The following is a 17,952-nucleotide window of genomic DNA, read 5'->3' on the forward strand; positions in this document are numbered from 1 at the left end:
ATCTATCAATTTAGAGATCTGATTTATCTACGCTTCTACCCTGATGATGAACAATTGAAAGAAACTGGCAGTTTTTAGTTGAGCACACCAAAATGCTGCTGCAATTTTAAGAACAGTACAAGGCACGGGTTATCGCAAGTAACTTTCTCTCTTCAACAAGAGATTCAACAGTAGAAGACATGAACTTGATATATTTCATGGCAGTCTAATGTTTCATTTACCTCTCCAACCACAATTGAATTTACCTATTCAAACACATTGATGAAACGATGACCATCAAAAGGTTGCCCCTTAGCATCTTACCAAGATACAAAAATTAATATGATCCAGTCAACATGTTCAAATCAATATTAGTTATTGTGAAATCTCAGCTAGCTAGGTGCTACCAGTGAAACTACCACTACTCCACATTCAGACCATCCCACAGACAATGGGAACATATTTTAACCTGGTTAACCAGCAAAGCACTATTTTTGCGGCTTCTCAGCTCATGTATTTCACCAGTAGCCCTATGTTCTATTTCTTACTATCCTATTGTCTTGTCTTCTTTACAAAGATCTCCACAGCATCACTTCGGCCTTGTCATCATTTTCTAAGCTGCACACTCGAATGTGCATCCATATGTACACAACAAAATGATCAATAGTAGAAGCCCGAATTCTTCTGTCGGGGAGCGTCTTTGCAGAGAATTGACCTCACTTCCATGATGGACCTAGGCGGCTCCAGCTCCTTTGGCTGGAGTGTGTTGCCAAGCAACTGCTGCATCTGGGATGCAAATGTATCATCGAGCACCTGCAGTATTACAAGTTTATATGACCATAGCAGCAAAGAGGAGCAACCAACAACAGGAACTGTAAGAAAATGAACTTACCGACACTGCAACTCTCGCGCCTTTGTACCAGGCCTTGTTCTCTTTGCGGTTTTCCAGGAAACTCAAGACATCCTAAACCAAGGTTAGTTAGCAACTCATATGACACGAGGAGAAACAATGGTTCTATTGATCGTTCACTTACCTGCCCCATACGGTCCCAAAAGCCTCGGCATATGGCTACAAACACATGAACTTCTGAGACTTTGTGCACATGATTTATTGCCCCAATTAGCTGATCATTCAACTCCTGCATCCTGCCGCGGATATCTGACTCCAGGACCAATCCTTTTGAGTCTTGGATGATCTTCTTGAGCTTTGTGGTGCTCTGCATGCGGGTCTGCACATAAAAATAACAACATATTGTAACCAAAATGACCCGCACATTATCCAAGTGTAGTGACAGTAAAACTTCCCGCAAAACTGACAGTAAAGCTGAGTCTAGGACTAGATATAACCAAATTACTGCAGTTGCAAACAGTTTAAAAGGCTACCGGAACTTGCTACTATCAAAGCCTAATTCACCAATAGTATTCCTCAATGCAATTGCCAAATCTACGTAGCAACCCAGCATGACATGCCAATTAACGTTTGCAGTACATGATGATAACATCAAGTTGTAAATAATGGAAGCATGGTTTCAAGTTTGGCAAAAACACTCACATTCTCAGACAACTTCTCGACGACTGCTTGCATGTAGTTTCTGAATTTCGCCCTCAATGTTACTGTAACCTCACTAAGTCTTTCGCCGATGGCAGCTGAATTTCCTCCATGAGGTATACAGGAACTCCAGGACCTCAGATGGCTCTCGATCCGCGGCCGCAGAACATCCAATAGTCTTTTCATTGTGTTCAAGAGGATCCCTAGCTGTGAGCACATAGGGGTCAGACATCAAAATCTGAAATTCTAACAAATGTGAATGCACAAGAAAACTTACATCTTCAGGTACAACATAAGGGCACGTTGAATTGCGCTTTGCTAGCTTTTGTACATATTTGAGGCCAAATTTTTTGGGGGCGATACAATCTTTAAGTGGGGCCAAAATATCCACATACTGCTTTTCGAGGGAGTCGATTACCGCTTTCTCAATATCTGCAATAGCCTTTTTTGACAAAAATTCACAATAGCACAAGGTAAGTCAGATTTCCATTCTGATGCAAACAAGTCAATTAAAGGGTCTGCAAGTGAATCCACACATACATTCTCAAGAACAAATATGTATTCTGGCCATCGGCAAATGATAACCTCATACTCCGTCAATGTGTTCTTCAGTAAATCATACATCTCATCCACAAAAGGTGTCGTCATATGCTGAGTCCTAGCTCCTGACCATTTAACCTGATAATCGGAAAAGATAGGATGAGACCCCAAAATATCAAAATACTGAAAAGCTGGTGCACCCATATATAGATATTGTGCAGTAATTAGTGCAGCAAATAATAAATTTTCAGAATATAAAGAGTGAAAACAGATCTGTTGTACAGTAACTAGTGCAGCAAATAATAAATTTTCAGAACTTAAGAAGTGAAAACAGATCTGTCTCAGTTATTATGTCACTCAAGTTAAATGAGACGTCAAAATTACAAACTCTGAAACAACTGCCTGGCAAGCGCGTTCATCTTCAGACAAGGCCCGCATTTGTGCATGTGCGTGCATGGGTGTACTAACAAAACTTTCAATATCACTAGTTAATCATCTATAAGTGGTTTTAGGTATTGAATCAGTTCACTACTGGAGAGATGTCCACACCCATAACCTTCATCTGATTGCTTGAGTTACTTTAGTTATTAACTCTTAGTGGTTCCACTAACAACCAAGCCAGTGTCATTTAAGACCCAACAAATGGAAATAGAAGAGAAAGAAATGGAGGACTCACAGTTGGCCACCAACATAATATTGGACATTAATCACTTATTAACCATTTATCATATAGAAATATGTGCCAACCATTTATCATATGATTTAACCAAAAGCAAACACAAGAGAAACATTTACCTTATCCAGTCTGCAATTTTCCAGCAGTGCTCTTCGTTTATCTTCAATCCATAATACAATGTACAAATGGAACAGCTCTTTTGCATCAACACCAGCTTTAATAGAACTGGGGATTAAAAAGTACATTAGTCTTGCATATACAAGACACAAGTGCAAGAACAGAGCCCAGTTAACAAGGATACTTACCAAATGTTCCAGCTGGCAAGATCCTTCTGAAAATCTGCAGTGGCGATCACCAAATCTGCAACCGGAGAAGAAGGGCCAGTAGGAGGGCACGCAACAAGGAATGAGCGTAGTCTATTTGAGAGCTCCACACTATAGATGGCGGCTGTCAAATTCGGGAGGTCGACAAAACTGTGGAAACAGAAGAATAAACAGAGATTAAAGCAAGGTAACAGAATCATTTTGTAGTGAATGCTTCTCATAGATCATACACAATGAACAGTTTCTAAAAGATGAACAGCAGGCCCGGAAACAATAAAGTACCTGGGAAGTATGTGATGGTTATGAATTTCAATGTCTGTAAATATTTCATTGCGTATATTATGGCACAATGATTTCATCTTCTGGTAAGCAGTTGTGAAGGTCACCATGTCCATCTTTATGCCTTCAGAATTTCCTGCCACAAATTCATCAGTTTCGAGCATGTGCCTCCGCGAGCGCTTCCTGGCAGCAGTCTGGATATAAATTAAAACTTAATAAGCATCAGCATCTAGAGATAAGGTTAACATACATATACAGAACAGTTGAAGAATGACCTGGAAGTAACCACAGAGTCTCAGTTGGGCCTCTGGAGATAGCACATCATGGAGAAGACTGTACAGCTTTATAGCCGGCTCCAGGGCTGACGCGGCCAATCCAGTTGGAGGCCTGAAGTCCTCCGCCAGTCCAGAGACCAGTGACTCATCAAGACACTTGTAATTCTCAAATACCATTGCTAAAGTTTGCTCGATTTGCTCCTCCACTTCCCCCAGTATTCGATTCTAATGAAGCAATCAGTCACATGTTCATGTTGAGATGTCAGGAGCAGGTAATGAAGAGGCTAAAGAGCGGGATGGATTTTATTGATTTCAGCTAACTAGATTAATTTTCTTGTAACATCGGAGAAACAATAGAATATTTACTCCAAACTTAAGAAATTTGTTAACTATCTTGTAAGATAAAAATACCGTTCAAGCCAAAAAAAACATCTTTTCATGGAAAAGGAGCGAGTACCTCTTGATGGCTCAATGTGGCAGAACCATGGCTCTTCATTAGTACTGGGAGCAAGAGCTCGTGAACCAGATTCAGCCAATCAGCGGTAGGGGTTGCAACATCCACAATATACGAGAGGTACCTTTAGGAAGAATGATAAATAGCAGCTCACTGAGGAGGGGCAAAAGTAATTTGAAAGAAGAGACAAACACTCGATGCAAACCCAAACAATCATAAGCAAGTATCACAAAAGCATTTCTAGCACACTCAAAGTCGCAACACCAAATATAGGGGCTGCAATCAACTATCTATCATGATGTAGCAGACAGACATGAGTATTTAAGGTAAGCTAAATCACACAGAACACAAAAATCATGCAAAAGGACTGAAACAGTAAATACTGAATACAAGTGATAATAAAGAGACCAAAAGAAGCTAGAAAGAGCTGGGACTACTGTAGCCAAGTACCTCAACTTAGTGTACGCATCTGAAACCCCATAGTATGACGCAAATTCTGTCAGCAACCATTTCCAAGAACCTTGCAAGACAAGATTCCGTTGCTGAATGTGTTGTGCCTTCATTGCAACTTCCAAAACAATATCGTATGCCACAGTCTCTGCGACAGAGCCATACTACAAGAACAAAGAAAGGTATGTTAAGAAATTGGTCAGCATGTCAAAAGCATGACGCATCCATTCACTCTATCATCAAGAAACATACACATCCAATAGTTCTTTAATGGTTGACATCCTAATAAATAGGATTCCCTGGTTACTTGTATTGAAATCGATAGTATTCCTCAGTACAAGGACATTCCGGAGAACCTTTTACTTCGCTGAGACAGATAATCTTAATCTTAATGCACTAAAACTAAAACTAGTGCTATAACTAACAAAAAAAAGGCAGCAGCACTATAGCCATGCATCAGTACCTTTGTGTTGTTTTCATCTGCAGCGGTTGTATATTGAACATATAGATGTATGCGGCCCACGAGTTCATGCTCTGGCTCCCGGTATATTGACCACCAACGAAGTTTGTCAGCCTGCACAAGAAAATTCAGAAGTTTTCTGGGGAACATCATCAATTGCGCTAAAAGGCACACAATTGGTACATGGTATATCAAGAAACACCAAGCTATGGAAAACTATAAAAACCTTTTTCTTTAAAGAACTTTCAAGCAAGTAACAACATGGCAAGGAAAATCTTACAGGTTCCTCTGCCATTGTAGCAACTTGAGCAACAACACGCCCACAGGGTTTTCCTTTGGTATCAGATACATCAATGATTAAATCATCTCCAAGGCTATCTGGAAAGCTGAAATGTAAACAGAAAGATATTCAGCTTGACACCAATTTCATAATATATATATACTATGTCCTCACAAAAAATATTTTTCAACATATATATAGCACATTGATTGGGTCGCTACATCATCAGATACAAAGTTAACAGTGGCATATATGTTATTAAATAACATGCTATATAGAAATTTCTCTTTACGTACAAGACATGTGTTTCACCAGATCCTGGCTGCATTGGTACCACGTCGTCTTCAGGTGAACTTTTAAGCCTCAGTTTGCATGAGTATGTCTCTGAGGCAAGAATATGGTGAGGTCAATTCAAGAGGCTGCAGGTCATGAAAGAAATAAAGCATATTTACCTTGTTGTATTTCATCGGCTGAACTGCTGCGCAAGGTAGTCACACCAACTTTTAGCAGACCAGATACCTGCTTTATATATTGAGCACTTGCTTGCATGTATGCTAAGCTATGCTTCGAGAAGGAACTATTAGGAGGCACATGTGTTGCTACTTGAACTCTCCTAACTGACTCCCACCCAGATGTGATTGATGATTGTACGTTGGACAAGCGGTGCCGAACTGAATCAAATTTCACCACTGGCAATGATGAAAAATTGCAACCAGAAGGCATGTCTACAGACATGCGAACTTTGCGAACTGCAATTGAAATCACATTATGTTACCATTTAACATCTTGGCAATTTCTGAGAGTAGTTTGCAGAGCATGTAAAGAGAACTCCTAATAGCTAGAATGATCTGCGGCTCTATTAGAAGTCCTCACAAACAGCAAGTTGAAAAAGGGAAAGATTTGGCCTGCATTTGGGAAGTGTGTACCTTGAACCTTCATTTTTCCAATTGTTTTCTTGGGTTTTGATGCAGCTCCTTCCGTAACTCGTTCTGATGCCTGTTTTGTCATGAGTTCCTCCTCCGATCGCAGCAGCACATCTTGCAAGCTGAATGAAACATGCAAAAATATCAATTTACCTAGGATTATAATTATTGACGGATTATATTCATATTTGGTGCATTAAGTTTTCACTGCAACATGTAAAAAGATAGTACATTGACCAGCATGAACAAGTAACAAATGAATGATATGCTTACAAAGTACAGATAGGTACTCCCTCTGTACCAAAATATAAGACGTTTTTAAACACTAAAAATCGTCTTATATTTTAGTACGGAGGGAGTATTTCACTCCACCTTAGAGTAAGTCGAGAGGTTTTGAAGCGCTCAAGGAGGAGATACTGGTGTGTTTACTTAATGGCATTGTGAGTTTGCGACAGTTCTTTTTTGAGTGATGATACTCAGCAACAAGACACTGATAAAATATGCTGTTCTTGGAAATTTTGCAATATCTTAGATTAGAACACATGAAAAGTTGAATGATTGGTGTTTACGGAGGAAGAAGCTATTTTGGCTGATTCTATGTCTCTTAATATTTACAATTTGCATCAACAGAGGGGCACTGAGCTTTCAATGGAACAAAAAAGAAATTGCGGGTAATCAATGGAACAAATTGACTTAAGTTCAAGCATGTCTTTTGCTTCCAGAACAGATTGAATATATTGTCATCAGAAGAACGGGTGACGATAGTTGCAATAGACTGATGAGACATGCTAGGATCAGACAAGATCCCCAGAGGCGCAGTAGCTAAGAGAAGGTGCCCCCATGAAGGCCAGATGGATTAGGCTAAAGTTCAGAACAGGTTGGATTCAAACTTCTTCTAGCTTTGTGTATCCAGTTCAACTTTATCCTTAACTAAAATAGCTATTGTGCATAATAACTATACGCATTTCCACAATCGCTCATGGTAATTAAAATCGGTAAGAAAAGTGCAGCTAGAATATTTCATGACATCTTTCCAGTTGATTGTTACGAGCATGAAATAATTCAACCATAACTCACCTAAATGTGTCTCTCAATAATGTGCATTCATTTTCCAGAAAAAACGGAGCTTCCATACAGCCTCTAGCCCATGCATGAAGACACAGGCGAACACAAGCATCATATGCAAGCACAGAATACCAGGGACCTTGCAAACTGTTTTTTTTAATGGAACAGGTTAGTAGAGAAATATGGAACAGTAAACAAATTTTTATTTAAATGTGTGCTCTACATACCTGGCATGAAACGTGGGGACTCGAAGAGGAATTGAACTAGATGGTCTGCTGGTGTGCCTTCCATTCAAAGCGCTGCTACATGGTAGAACAAATAGTCAGAACGACATGCCAGCAGAAGAAATACAATTGATTCCTGAATAATGGTTTGATCGAGCATCCAGTATTACGAAAGCTACCTATCAGTTTTTTCGGGTAAGTCAGCTCCCACAATACCATCACCATGGTCCTCCTTTTTGACAGTTGAACCATCCGATGCACTTGCTTTTGCACAAGTTCTGGTATCACTTTGAGGAGCTGGTGAAGTTTCCTGACTATAACCATGTATTGGTGGGGCACTCGGGACATCAGATGAACCATCCTGCACACAACCCATTCGATTCATCAGCAAAATCTACTCAATTATGTAAGAACGGTATCATAACATCACATGTATTCTAGAAAGCATGGCAATAGATGACCCTTGCAGCCTATGGGCCCAAATGACCCAGAGAAAAGAATCAATTTTTGGCAGCAATTTTGGGTCCTAGGTTACATCATGGATTAGAACCAATGACAAATACGATTATGATGCAGTTGCGGAATTGAATTTTTTCTTGCATTTTCCAAAGGAGAGTGAATATCCAGATCACAATTGTAAAGCAAAATCGAGTTTCTCCTAATAATTGAGGGGAAAAAGATCGGCCAGATCATTATCCAAGTGGACTAAATGCAGAAGCATGTCATCCTTAAGCAGATACCAACAAACAGCTTGTGTATCTTAACAGTAGTATCTGGAGAAGGTTTGTTCATTGAGCAGAATATTTGTTGCAATATCGCTATGTCGAGCAATTACAATGCATTGCCTAGTGCAAGTGCAAAGATTATCCATTCGGCCACATTATTGTACCAAGTACGAACAATTGTGAAATCAGAAAAAATGTCAGAACTATCATATGCAGCCGAGGAGTGGAACTAGTGCTATTCGCCCATTTGATATGGCAGAGAATGAAGCAGGACTAAAGAAAATGATAACAGTTCATCAATTAGCACAGAAAAAACTAACCATTTTAGGAGAAGATTTGTCATCGCCTCGAGCAGGAACATGAGCAGAATAGTGTTCTGGCTGGTAAGCTCTCGAGTTTGAAGGCTGAGCTGCCGTACGAGCCGCCTTAGGAACCGCATTGCTCGCTTCTCTCCGGACTGGACCGGTATGAGAGTACTCAGATGCGTACCCACCCTTGGAGGCCACGCCATTGTTCCGCCCCGACACCTGGCTTGAGAACTCGGAGCTGCCCGCAGAGTCCGAGTACTCCTCCTCCTCGACGTACGCAGCAGCGCGCGCCTGTGGCCGCCGCGCCTGCTGCGGCTTCCCCCTTGGGAGCGCCGTGTCTCTGGAAGAGCTCAGATCCGAGTAGCCGTCGCTGGAGTAGTAGTTCTGCTGCCCGGGCACGTTGGCGTACCGGTACAGGGGCACGGCGGTGCGGCGGGGGACCTCGTCGCGGTGGCGGGGCGAGGAGTCGACCGAGTACCTGCCGCCGCTGCAGACCTCGACCTCCTCGGCGTCGGAGGACTCGTCCATGTCGGAGGCCGTGGAGGCGCTCCCGTTGTCGGTGGGGCGCAGCGGCACGGACGCGCGCGGCAGGTGCCCGCTCCTGTACTTCTCCGGCGGCGGCATGCCGAGGCCGAGGCCGCCCGCGCCGCGCGCGGCCCGGAGCGCGTCCATGCGGCCGTGGCTGTGCAGCGCCCCCGCCCCCGCGCCCGCGCCCTGGCCCTGCCACATTCGCACCAACCAACCGGCACTGATGAGAGACGGGGAGCCCCAGCAGCTCCGGAACAACAACGGGCTCACTCAACCCCAGCTAGGGTTCAGTTCAGCCGAGGAAACCCGCCGCGGCGGCGAGGAGGAGGAGGAGGAGGAGACCAAGGAGAGCGCTCACCTCGCGCACCCACTTGAGCGCGTCCCGATCCAGCCCCTCCGTGAACATCATCGCCGGCATGCAAATCCCCGGCCGCCCTGCCGCACGCACCGCCACCAAATCCGCACACGGAATCAGCAAAACTCCCACCCAAATGCCGCGCCCGTGAATCCCGGCAAACGGAACAAAAAAAAACTCCCCAAAATGTCGAAACGGGATCCGGGAGCCGAAACGAAAACCGCCCGCAGCTTACCCGGTACGCCACCAAATCGTCGGCGCGGGCTCGGCGGCGGCCGCTCCTCCCTCCTGCCCCGCCCGGGGTTTGAATTCGCTGGGAGGCAACAGCTTCCAATTCGGCGCAGCAGCGGGAGTGCGAGTGCGAGAGGAGGAAGGCGACAGCGATGGGAGCGTGGAGCGGCAGCGGCGAGTGGTGGGGGAGAAAGAAAGGTCTGGGAGGGGAAGGGGGAGCAAAGCAAAGGGACAAAGAGGAGTTTATTTATTTATTTAGTGGCGAGGGAGAAAAAAAACCACTGCTACTGCTCCCGTAGTGGTTTTTAATTTCGAATTAATAACGTGACGGAGACGACGGCGGGGGAGTTTGCAGTTAGGCCCCTGCCCCGTTTTTGGAAAGTCATAGAGGCAGGTGATAATATGATCTTGGCACGCACGCACGCACGCGCCCCGCCACGGAATTGTATCCGCGCGGACATGGAAACCATCTACTTCGCGGGGTTGGAACGGATCACAATCCTCACGTATCTCCTCTTCGATCTCCCGTGAGTATCTTTTCCGTCACGGTAATGGAGATGCGTACTTCTTCTTACGTGGGGGTATGTGTGATTTTGTGGGAATGGAGGGGGGTTTCGGCGAAAATGAGGAGGAACTCGTCTCGCCTTCCGTTTCGTTTTTGGAGTAGGGGAGGAGGACGGGCGCGTGCGTCAGGCCCAACGGGAGGGCGCGGGGGCCGCGGCGGCCGGCGTTGACGGCGTCAGCCGGGGGCTCCGTCCCCCTCACTCGTAACGGTCGGACGACGTGGGGTTGATGGTGGGAAGTGGGCGAGCGCGACGACGACCGGGTGGACCGGGAGTGGCGCGGTGCTGCTCTGGAGTGAAGTGGACCCGTGGGAACGCGGCCGCACTCCCCACAAGCACCGCTCCCACCAGGGGGAAGCTAAGCCGTCCATTCCCCACTCGGTGGAATCTGGGACGTTGGTTTTGGTGTGGGTTGTTTTGGGCGGCGCGTGGGTGGGGTCGGGTGGGGCACATGAGCGCGGGGCCCGCGTGCCGGGCCTCTTTTTTGAACGGCGTGGTCCGAGGCTGCATGGGAATTTCCTGGTAGCGTACGTCGTGGGTGGACGGACGGGTTTGCCCTCGGCCCTGCGCAGGAATTACGGCGGTGCGACGAAGGTATTGCCACTGATGGAGTGGCACGCAGTGACACGGTACGAGCTTTCGGCGATTCCCTTTTTAAGGCGACTGTGACGTGGTGGGGACGGGGTGGTGAGCCGCAGGGGAGCATGTGGCCAAAAGTGGCCATCACGCCCCGCTCCAGCCTATTTGGCATTTTGCATTTTCGTTTAAACGGCTGGTAATTAAAATAAACTACACTCTAGAGTCACTTATTTATACATATCCATATTAGCCGCACTCCAAATTTTATCCACTCCCAAGAAGTTCAAAAATTCGAAATTTCTTCGTGTTCCCGGGTTGGTTAGCACGTCGCCGTCGCAACTTATTTTTGTACAGTGGCACATGTAGGCGGTACTAGGTGTCCGTCTTCCCATCATCATCCGGGCCATTTCTCAGCCACGCGCGATGGCCTTGCCAAGCTTTTTCCATTGACCCTCGCGGAAAAAGGGAGCAGTCCGGCCGGTCGGGTCAGATGAGACGAGAGAAACGCCGCAGGATTCGGTGGGCGACCGCCGGGCGCGCCATGCACCCGACCTCTGTCGACCTTCACTCTCACTCACTCACATGGAACGTGCTGCGAGCGCGAGCTGGAGCCATGGAAAGGTTGCGCCCGTCCGGGTAATCTACTTACTACACATAACTGCCGGTTAATTACGTTAATTTCTTCAATAATACTCTGACACCCCCTTGACCTTCCGGTCCAATCTTGCGTGGAGTTTCCTGCCCGGCTCGCGTCGTCGTTTACCGCGCGGTGTGAACGTCGCACGTGGAGCGGAAGCATCTTCCTCGCGAGATCCTACTGCTTGCTTCGGTGGTAAGGAATGTCAGTCAGGGCGACCGGAGGTATTGCCCTTTTTGGTTTTCTTTTAACAGCAAGTGGGCCGGGACGCAGCGAAGAACTGCAGACGCGGACGAGGGGCAAAGGTCCGTGGAACATGGGACCTGAGCCTGAAGGCTGCGACCCGACGCGGCAATTTGCCTGGAGCTGCAGGAATTCCTGAAAATGGGAGTGGATGGATGGACTACGCGTCCCTTTGCGTGGATTGGCAAAGCCGGTGGTCGGGCAGGGCACACAACGGTGGCGGCTTTTTTGGTACGCAGATACGCCGTTGTACTATGATTTTATCGGCGCGCACGTATACAGTGGTGGACTGGTGCGTGGAGGCAGAGCTGAATACTATTTGAAACTTTAGTTCGAACCGGGGCTCCGGTGTGTGTGTCTGAATTTTCCTTTTCATTAAATGATTTGAGCATTGTGAAATTATGTCCATGTTAACGTTCCGAAGAACTGTGCAAGCGCAAAACACATCCTAGAGCAGATCACTTGTATCGTTGTGCCGTAAAACCACTATAAGGGAACTCTTAAAACTACCACGCAGGCTGCGATAGAACAGATAACACAAATTTCTATCGTAAAATACGAATATTCCATCCATAAGTGATTTTTTATTTATCTTTTTTCTGTGTTTTGTCCCGTGGCATCTTCTTCCCCAAAATCACCCGCACAAGCAACCGCCCCCAGCCCCGACGGCCACCTCGAGCCCACATCCATGGCGGAGTTGTTGCGGCCACCCGAGAGCTCGTGGGATTCAGTCGATGCTGGTCTTCGATGGATCTGCTTGGATCCAGTATTTGTTTGTGTGTCTACATATTGAATCCTTTCGATTTTTACTTCTTTTCATCGCAACGGTTTCTGTTTTGATGCACTGGTTGCTACCTCTTGAGTACTGCGTTGATTTTTCCTTGAAGAGGAAAGGGTGATGCAGCAAAGTAGTGTAAGTATTTTCCTCAGTTTTTGAGAACCAAGATATCAATTCAGTAGGAGGCTACGCGCGAGTCCCTCGCACCTATACAAAATAAATAAATCCTCGCAACCAACACGATAAGGGGTTGTCAATCCCTACACGGCCACTTACGAAAGAGAGATCTGATAGATATGATAAGATAATATTTTTGGTATTTTTATGATAAATATGCAAAGTAAAATAAAAGCAAAGCAAAGGAAATAACTAAGTGTTGGAAGATTAATATGATGGAAGATAGACCCGGGGGCCATAGGTTTCACTAGTGGCTTATCTCAAGAGCATAAGTATTTTACGGTGGGTGGACAAATTACTGTTGAGCAATTGACAGGATTGACCATAGTTATGAGAATATCTATGTATGATCATGTATATAGGCATCACGTCCGAGACAAGTAGACCGACTCATGCCCGCATCTACTATTATTACTCCACACATCGATCGCTATCCAGCATGCATCTAGAGTATTAAGTTCATAAAAACAGAGTAACGCTTTAAGCAAGATGACATGATGTAGAGGGATAAATTCATGCAATATGATAAAAAAACATCTTGTTATCCTCGATGGCAACAATACAATACGTGCCTTGCCGCCCCTGCTGTCACTGGGAAAGGACACTGCAAGATTGAACCCAAAACTAAGCACTTCTCCCATTGCAAGAAAGATCAATCTAGTATGCTAAACCAAACTGATAATTCGAAGAGACTTGCAAAGATAACCAATCATGCATAAAAGAATTCAGAGAAGATTCAAATATTGTTCATAGATAAACTTGATCATAAACCCACAATTTATCGGTCTCAACAAACACACCGCAAAAGGAGATTACATCGAATAGTTCTCCACAAGAGAGGGGGAGAACATTGTATTGAGATCCAAAAAGAGAGAAGAAGCCATCTAGCTAATAACTATGGACCCGAAGGTCTGAGGTAAACTACTCACACATCATCGGAGAGACTATGATGTTGATGTAGAAGCCCTCCGTGATCGATGCCCCCTCCGACGGAGCTCCAGAATAGGCCCCAAGATGGGATCTCGCGGATACAGAAAGTTACGGCGGTGGAATTAGGGTTTTGGCTCCGTGTCTGATCGTTTGGGGGTACGTAGGTATATATAGGAGGAAGGAGTACGTCGGTGGAGCAACAGGGGCCCACGAGGGTGGAGGGCGCGCCTGGGGGAAGGAGTACGTCGGTGGAGCAACAGCCAAAAATCACGTTTCCGAAGGTTTCATTCCGTTTGGACTCCGTTTGATATTCCTTTTCTTTGAAACCCTAAAATAGGCAAAAAAAACAGCAATTCTAGGTTGGGCCTCCGGTTAGTAGGTTAGTCCCAAAAATAATATAAAAGTGAATAATAAATCCCAATAATGTCCAAAACAGAAGATAATATAGCATGGAGCAATAAAAAATTGTAGATACGTTGGAGACGTATCAAACATCCCCAAGCTTAATTCCTGCTTGTCCTCGGGTAGGTAAATGATAAAAACAGAATTTTTGATGTGGAATGCTACTTGGCATATTTTCAATGTAGTTCTTCTTAATTGTGGTATGAATATTCAGATCCAAAAGATTCAAAACAAAAGTTTAATATTGACATAAAAATAATAATACTTCAAGCATACTAACTAAGCAAATATGTCTTCTCAAAATAACATGGCCAAAGAAAGTTATCCCTACAAAATCATATAGTCTGGCTATGCTCTATCTTCACCAGACAAAGTATTTAAATCATGCACAACCCCGATGACAAGCCAAGCAATTGTTTCATACTTTTGACATTCTCAAACTTTTTCAATCTTCACGCAATACATGAGCGTGAGCCATGGACATAGCACTATAGGTGGAATAGAATGGTGGTTGTGAAGAAGACAAAAAGGAGGAAGATAGTCTCACATCAAATAGGCGTATGAACGGGCTATGGAGATGCCCATTGAGGGAGTCCTGGATTAGGGGGTGTCCGGATAGCCGGACTATAACCTTTGGCCGGACTCTCGGACTATGAAGATACCAGATTGAAGACTTCGTCCCGTGTCCGGATGGGACTTTCCTTGGCGTGGAAGGCAAGCTTGGCAATACGGATATGTAGATCTCCTCCCATTGTAACCGACTATGTGTAACCCTAGCCCTCTCCGGTGTCTATATAAACCGGGGGGTTTTAGTCCATAGGACGAACAACAATCAGACCATAGGCTAGCTTCTAGGGTTTAGCCTCTTTGATCTCGTGGTAGATCTACTCTTGTACTACCCATATCATCAATATTAATCAAGCAGGAGTATGGTTTTACCTCCATCGAGAGGGCCGGAACCTGGGTAAAAACATTGTGTTCCTTGTCTCCTGTTACCATCCGCCTAGGCGCACAGTTCGGGACCCCCTACCCGAGATCCGCCGGTTTTGACACCGACATTGGTGCTTTCATTGAGAGTTCCTCTGTGTCGTCACCTTTAGGCCCAATGGCTCCTCCGATCATCAACAACGATGCGGTCCAGGGTGAGACCTTTCTCCCCGGACAGATCTTCGTGTTCGGTGGCTTTGCACTGCGGGCTAATTCGCTTGGCCATCTGGAGCAGATTGAAAGCTACGCCCCTGGCCATCAGGTCAGATTTGGAAGTTTGAACTACACGGCCGACATCCGCGGAGACTTGATCTTCGACGGATTCGAGCCACAGCCGGGCGCGCCGCACTGTCACGATGGGTATGACCTAGCTCTGCCGCCGAACAGTACCCTAGAGGCCGCGCTCGCATCAGCTCCGACCCTTAGCTCGGAGCCAACTGCGCCGATCGAGGACGGGTGGCTAGACACCGCCTCGTGGGCTGTAGTCTCAACGGCGATCGAGCCGAACACCAGCCTCATCCTCTGCGAAGCCCGTGACTCCAAGGTGCCAGACTCTTTTCCGGACTCCGAACCTTCCGCGCCCCTGCCAATCGAATCCGATTGGGCGCCGATCATGGAATTCACCGCCGTGGATATCTTTCAGCACTCGCCCTTCGGCGACATTCTGAATTCACTAAGGTCTCTCTCTTTGTCAGGAGAGCCCTCGCCGGACTATGGCCAACAGGATTGGGATGCGGACGACGAAGAAATTCGACGCCCACCCACCACCCACTTTGTAGCCACTGTCGATGATTTAACCGACATGCTCGACTTCGACTCCGAAGACATCGACGGTATGGACGACGATGTAGGAGACGAACATGAACCAGCACCTATAGGGCACTGGAAAGCCACCTCGTCATATGACATATATATGGTGGATACACCCAAAGAAGGCAATGGCGACGAAACAACGGGGGATGACCCCTCCCAGAAGCAACCCAAGCACCGGTGTCAGCGGCGCCGCTCTAAGTCCCGCCAAAGCAAAAACGGTGATGCCGGCACGGGAGATAATAACACCCCGGACAGTGCCGAAGACAATTCCCTCCAGCAAGATTTAGCGCAGGAGGATGGAGAAGCTAGCCCCCCTGAGAGAGCGGCAGACAGAGAAGAAGAGGATGATAATTACATGCCTCCCTCTGAAGACGAGGCAAGCCTCGGCGACAAGGAATTTGTCGTGCCTGAGGATCCCGTCGAACAAGAGCACTTTAAGCGCAGGCTTATGGCCACGACGAGTAGCCTTAAGAAGAAACAACAACAGCTTAGAGCTGATCAAGACTTGCTAGCCGACAGATGGACAGAAGTCCTTGCGGCCGAGGAATACGAACTCGAACGCCCCTCCAAGAGCTACCCAAAGCGCAGGTTGCTACCCCGTTTAGAGGAGGAAGCACTTAAGCCTACATCACCAGCGCATGATGCGGCTGACCGGCCACCTCACAGCCGCGATAGAGAGTCCTCCCGGCCCTCCACTCAAGCCGCACCCCTGCGTTGCTCAAAAAATACCAAGGCACGGGGAAATGTGCTAGACCTGCGAGATATGTTGGAAGACAGGGCAAGGCAAACAAGATCGATCTACGGATCGCGCGGGCGCCCCACGACACGAGATGATAACTGTCACACCGGATACAGTAAATCCGGCCGGGCCGAACACAGCAGACAAAGCTCATTTGAGCTACATCGTGATATAGCCCAGTACAGAGGCGCCGCCCACCCACTATGCTTCACAGATGAATTAATGGATCATCAAATTCCAAAGGGTTTCAAACCCGTAAACATTGAATCATACGATGGCACAACAGATCCTGCGTATGGATCAAGGACTATCTCCTTCATATCCACATGGCCCGTGGCAATGATCTACACGCCATCAAATACCTCCCACTCAAACTTAAAGGACCAGCTCGGCATTGGCTTAACAGCCTGCCAGCAGAATCAATTGGTTGTTGGGAGGACCTGGAAGCCGCATTCCTCGACAATTTCCAGGGCACTTATGTGCGACCACCAGACGCCTATGACCTGAGCCATATAATTCAGCAGCCAGAAGAATCTGCCAGACAATTCTGGACACGGTTCCTAACCAAGAAAAATCAAATCATCGACTGTCCGGACGCAGAGGCCCTAGCAGCCTTCAAGCATAACATCCATGACGAGTGGCTTACCCGGCACCTTGGACAGGAAAAGTCCGAAATCTATGGCAGCCCTCACGACACTCATGACCCGCTTTTGCGCGACAGAAGACAACTGGCTGGCTCGTAGCAATAACATGACCAAGAGCCCTGGTAATTCGGATACCAAGGACAGCAATGGCAGATCGCGTCGCAACAAGCACAAGCGCCGCATTAACAGCGACAACGTTGAAGATACGATAGTTAATGCCGGATTCAGAGGCTCTAAGCCCGGTCAGCGGAAAAAGCCATTTAAGAGGAACACTCCGGGCCCGTCCAGTTTGAACCGTATACTCGATCGCTCGTGCCAGATACATGGCACCCCCAAAAAACCAGCCAATCACACCAACAGGGATTGCTGGGTGTTCAAGCAGGCCGGCAAGTTAAATGCCGAAAACAGAGACAACGGGCTGCATAGCGACGAGGACGAAGAGCCCTGGCCGCCGAACAATAGTGGACAGAAGGGCTTCCCCCCACAAGTGCGGACGGTGAACATGATATACGCAACCCACATCCCCAAAAGGGAGCGGAAGCGTGCACTCAGGGACGTATACGCGTTGGAGCCAGTCGCCCCAAAGTTCAACCCATGGTCCTCCTGCCCGATCACTTTTGATCGAAGGGACCACCCCACTAGCATCCGCCATGGCGGATTCGCCGCATTGGTTCTAGACCCAATCATTGATGGATTTCACCTCACTAGAGTCCTTATGGACGGCGGCAGCAGCCTGAACCTGCTTTATCAGGATACAGTGCGGAAAACGGGCATAGATCCCTCAAGGATTAAACCCACAAAAACAATCTTTAAAGGCGTCATACCAGGTGTAGAGG

The 17,952-nt window shown here is 46.6% G+C and overlaps 1 protein-coding gene across 2 annotated transcripts; it reads right to left on the reverse strand.

The window, feature by feature from the left end:
• Positions 1-262: 262 nt before the first annotated feature.
• Positions 263-9,859, reverse strand: LOC125514691 (uncharacterized). Of its 2 annotated transcripts, none has more exons than XM_048680036.2 (23): positions 9,629-9,859; positions 9,397-9,473; positions 8,523-9,230; positions 7,657-7,838; positions 7,481-7,552; positions 7,266-7,400; positions 6,192-6,310; positions 5,718-6,014; positions 5,562-5,649; positions 5,266-5,371; positions 4,989-5,099; positions 4,526-4,689; positions 4,079-4,199; positions 3,622-3,846; positions 3,350-3,540; positions 3,050-3,217; positions 2,864-2,969; positions 2,069-2,206; positions 1,806-1,970; positions 1,532-1,735; positions 1,014-1,208; positions 872-943; positions 263-792 (listed from the first exon to the last, which is right to left on the reverse strand). In XM_048680036.2, the coding sequence occupies exons 2-23, from the start codon at positions 9,454-9,456 to the stop codon at positions 640-642; spliced, it is 3,780 nt and encodes a 1,259-aa protein (XP_048535993.2). In that variant the 5' UTR covers positions 9,457-9,473; positions 9,629-9,859; the 3' UTR covers positions 263-639. The 2 variants fall into 2 exon arrangements, with proteins under 2 accessions (XP_048535993.2, XP_048535992.2); XM_048680035.2 differs by having other exon boundaries at positions 7,481-7,555; positions 9,629-9,853.
• Between the last annotated feature and the right edge of the window lie 8,093 nt (positions 9,860-17,952).

This window comes from Triticum urartu, chromosome 6A (genome assembly GCF_056163025.1).
Source record: "Triticum urartu cultivar PI428250 chromosome 6A, HENAU_Tu73, whole genome shotgun sequence".
NCBI classification, from domain to species: Eukaryota; Viridiplantae; Streptophyta; class Magnoliopsida; order Poales; family Poaceae; genus Triticum; species Triticum urartu.

Coding starts and splice junctions, on each gene's coding strand:
- LOC125514691 (XM_048680035.2), bottom strand. CDS start 9,456: ATGCCGGCGATGATGTTCACGGAGGGGCTGGATCGGGACGCGCTCAAG. Junction 3,847..4,078: donor CCACATTGAGCCATCAAGAG/GTACTCGCTCCT, acceptor TTGCTTCATTAG/AATCGAATACTGGGGGAAGT. Junction 3,218..3,349: donor AACCATCACATACTTCCCAG/GTACTTTATTGT, acceptor CTGTTTCCACAG/TTTTGTCGACCTCCCGAATT.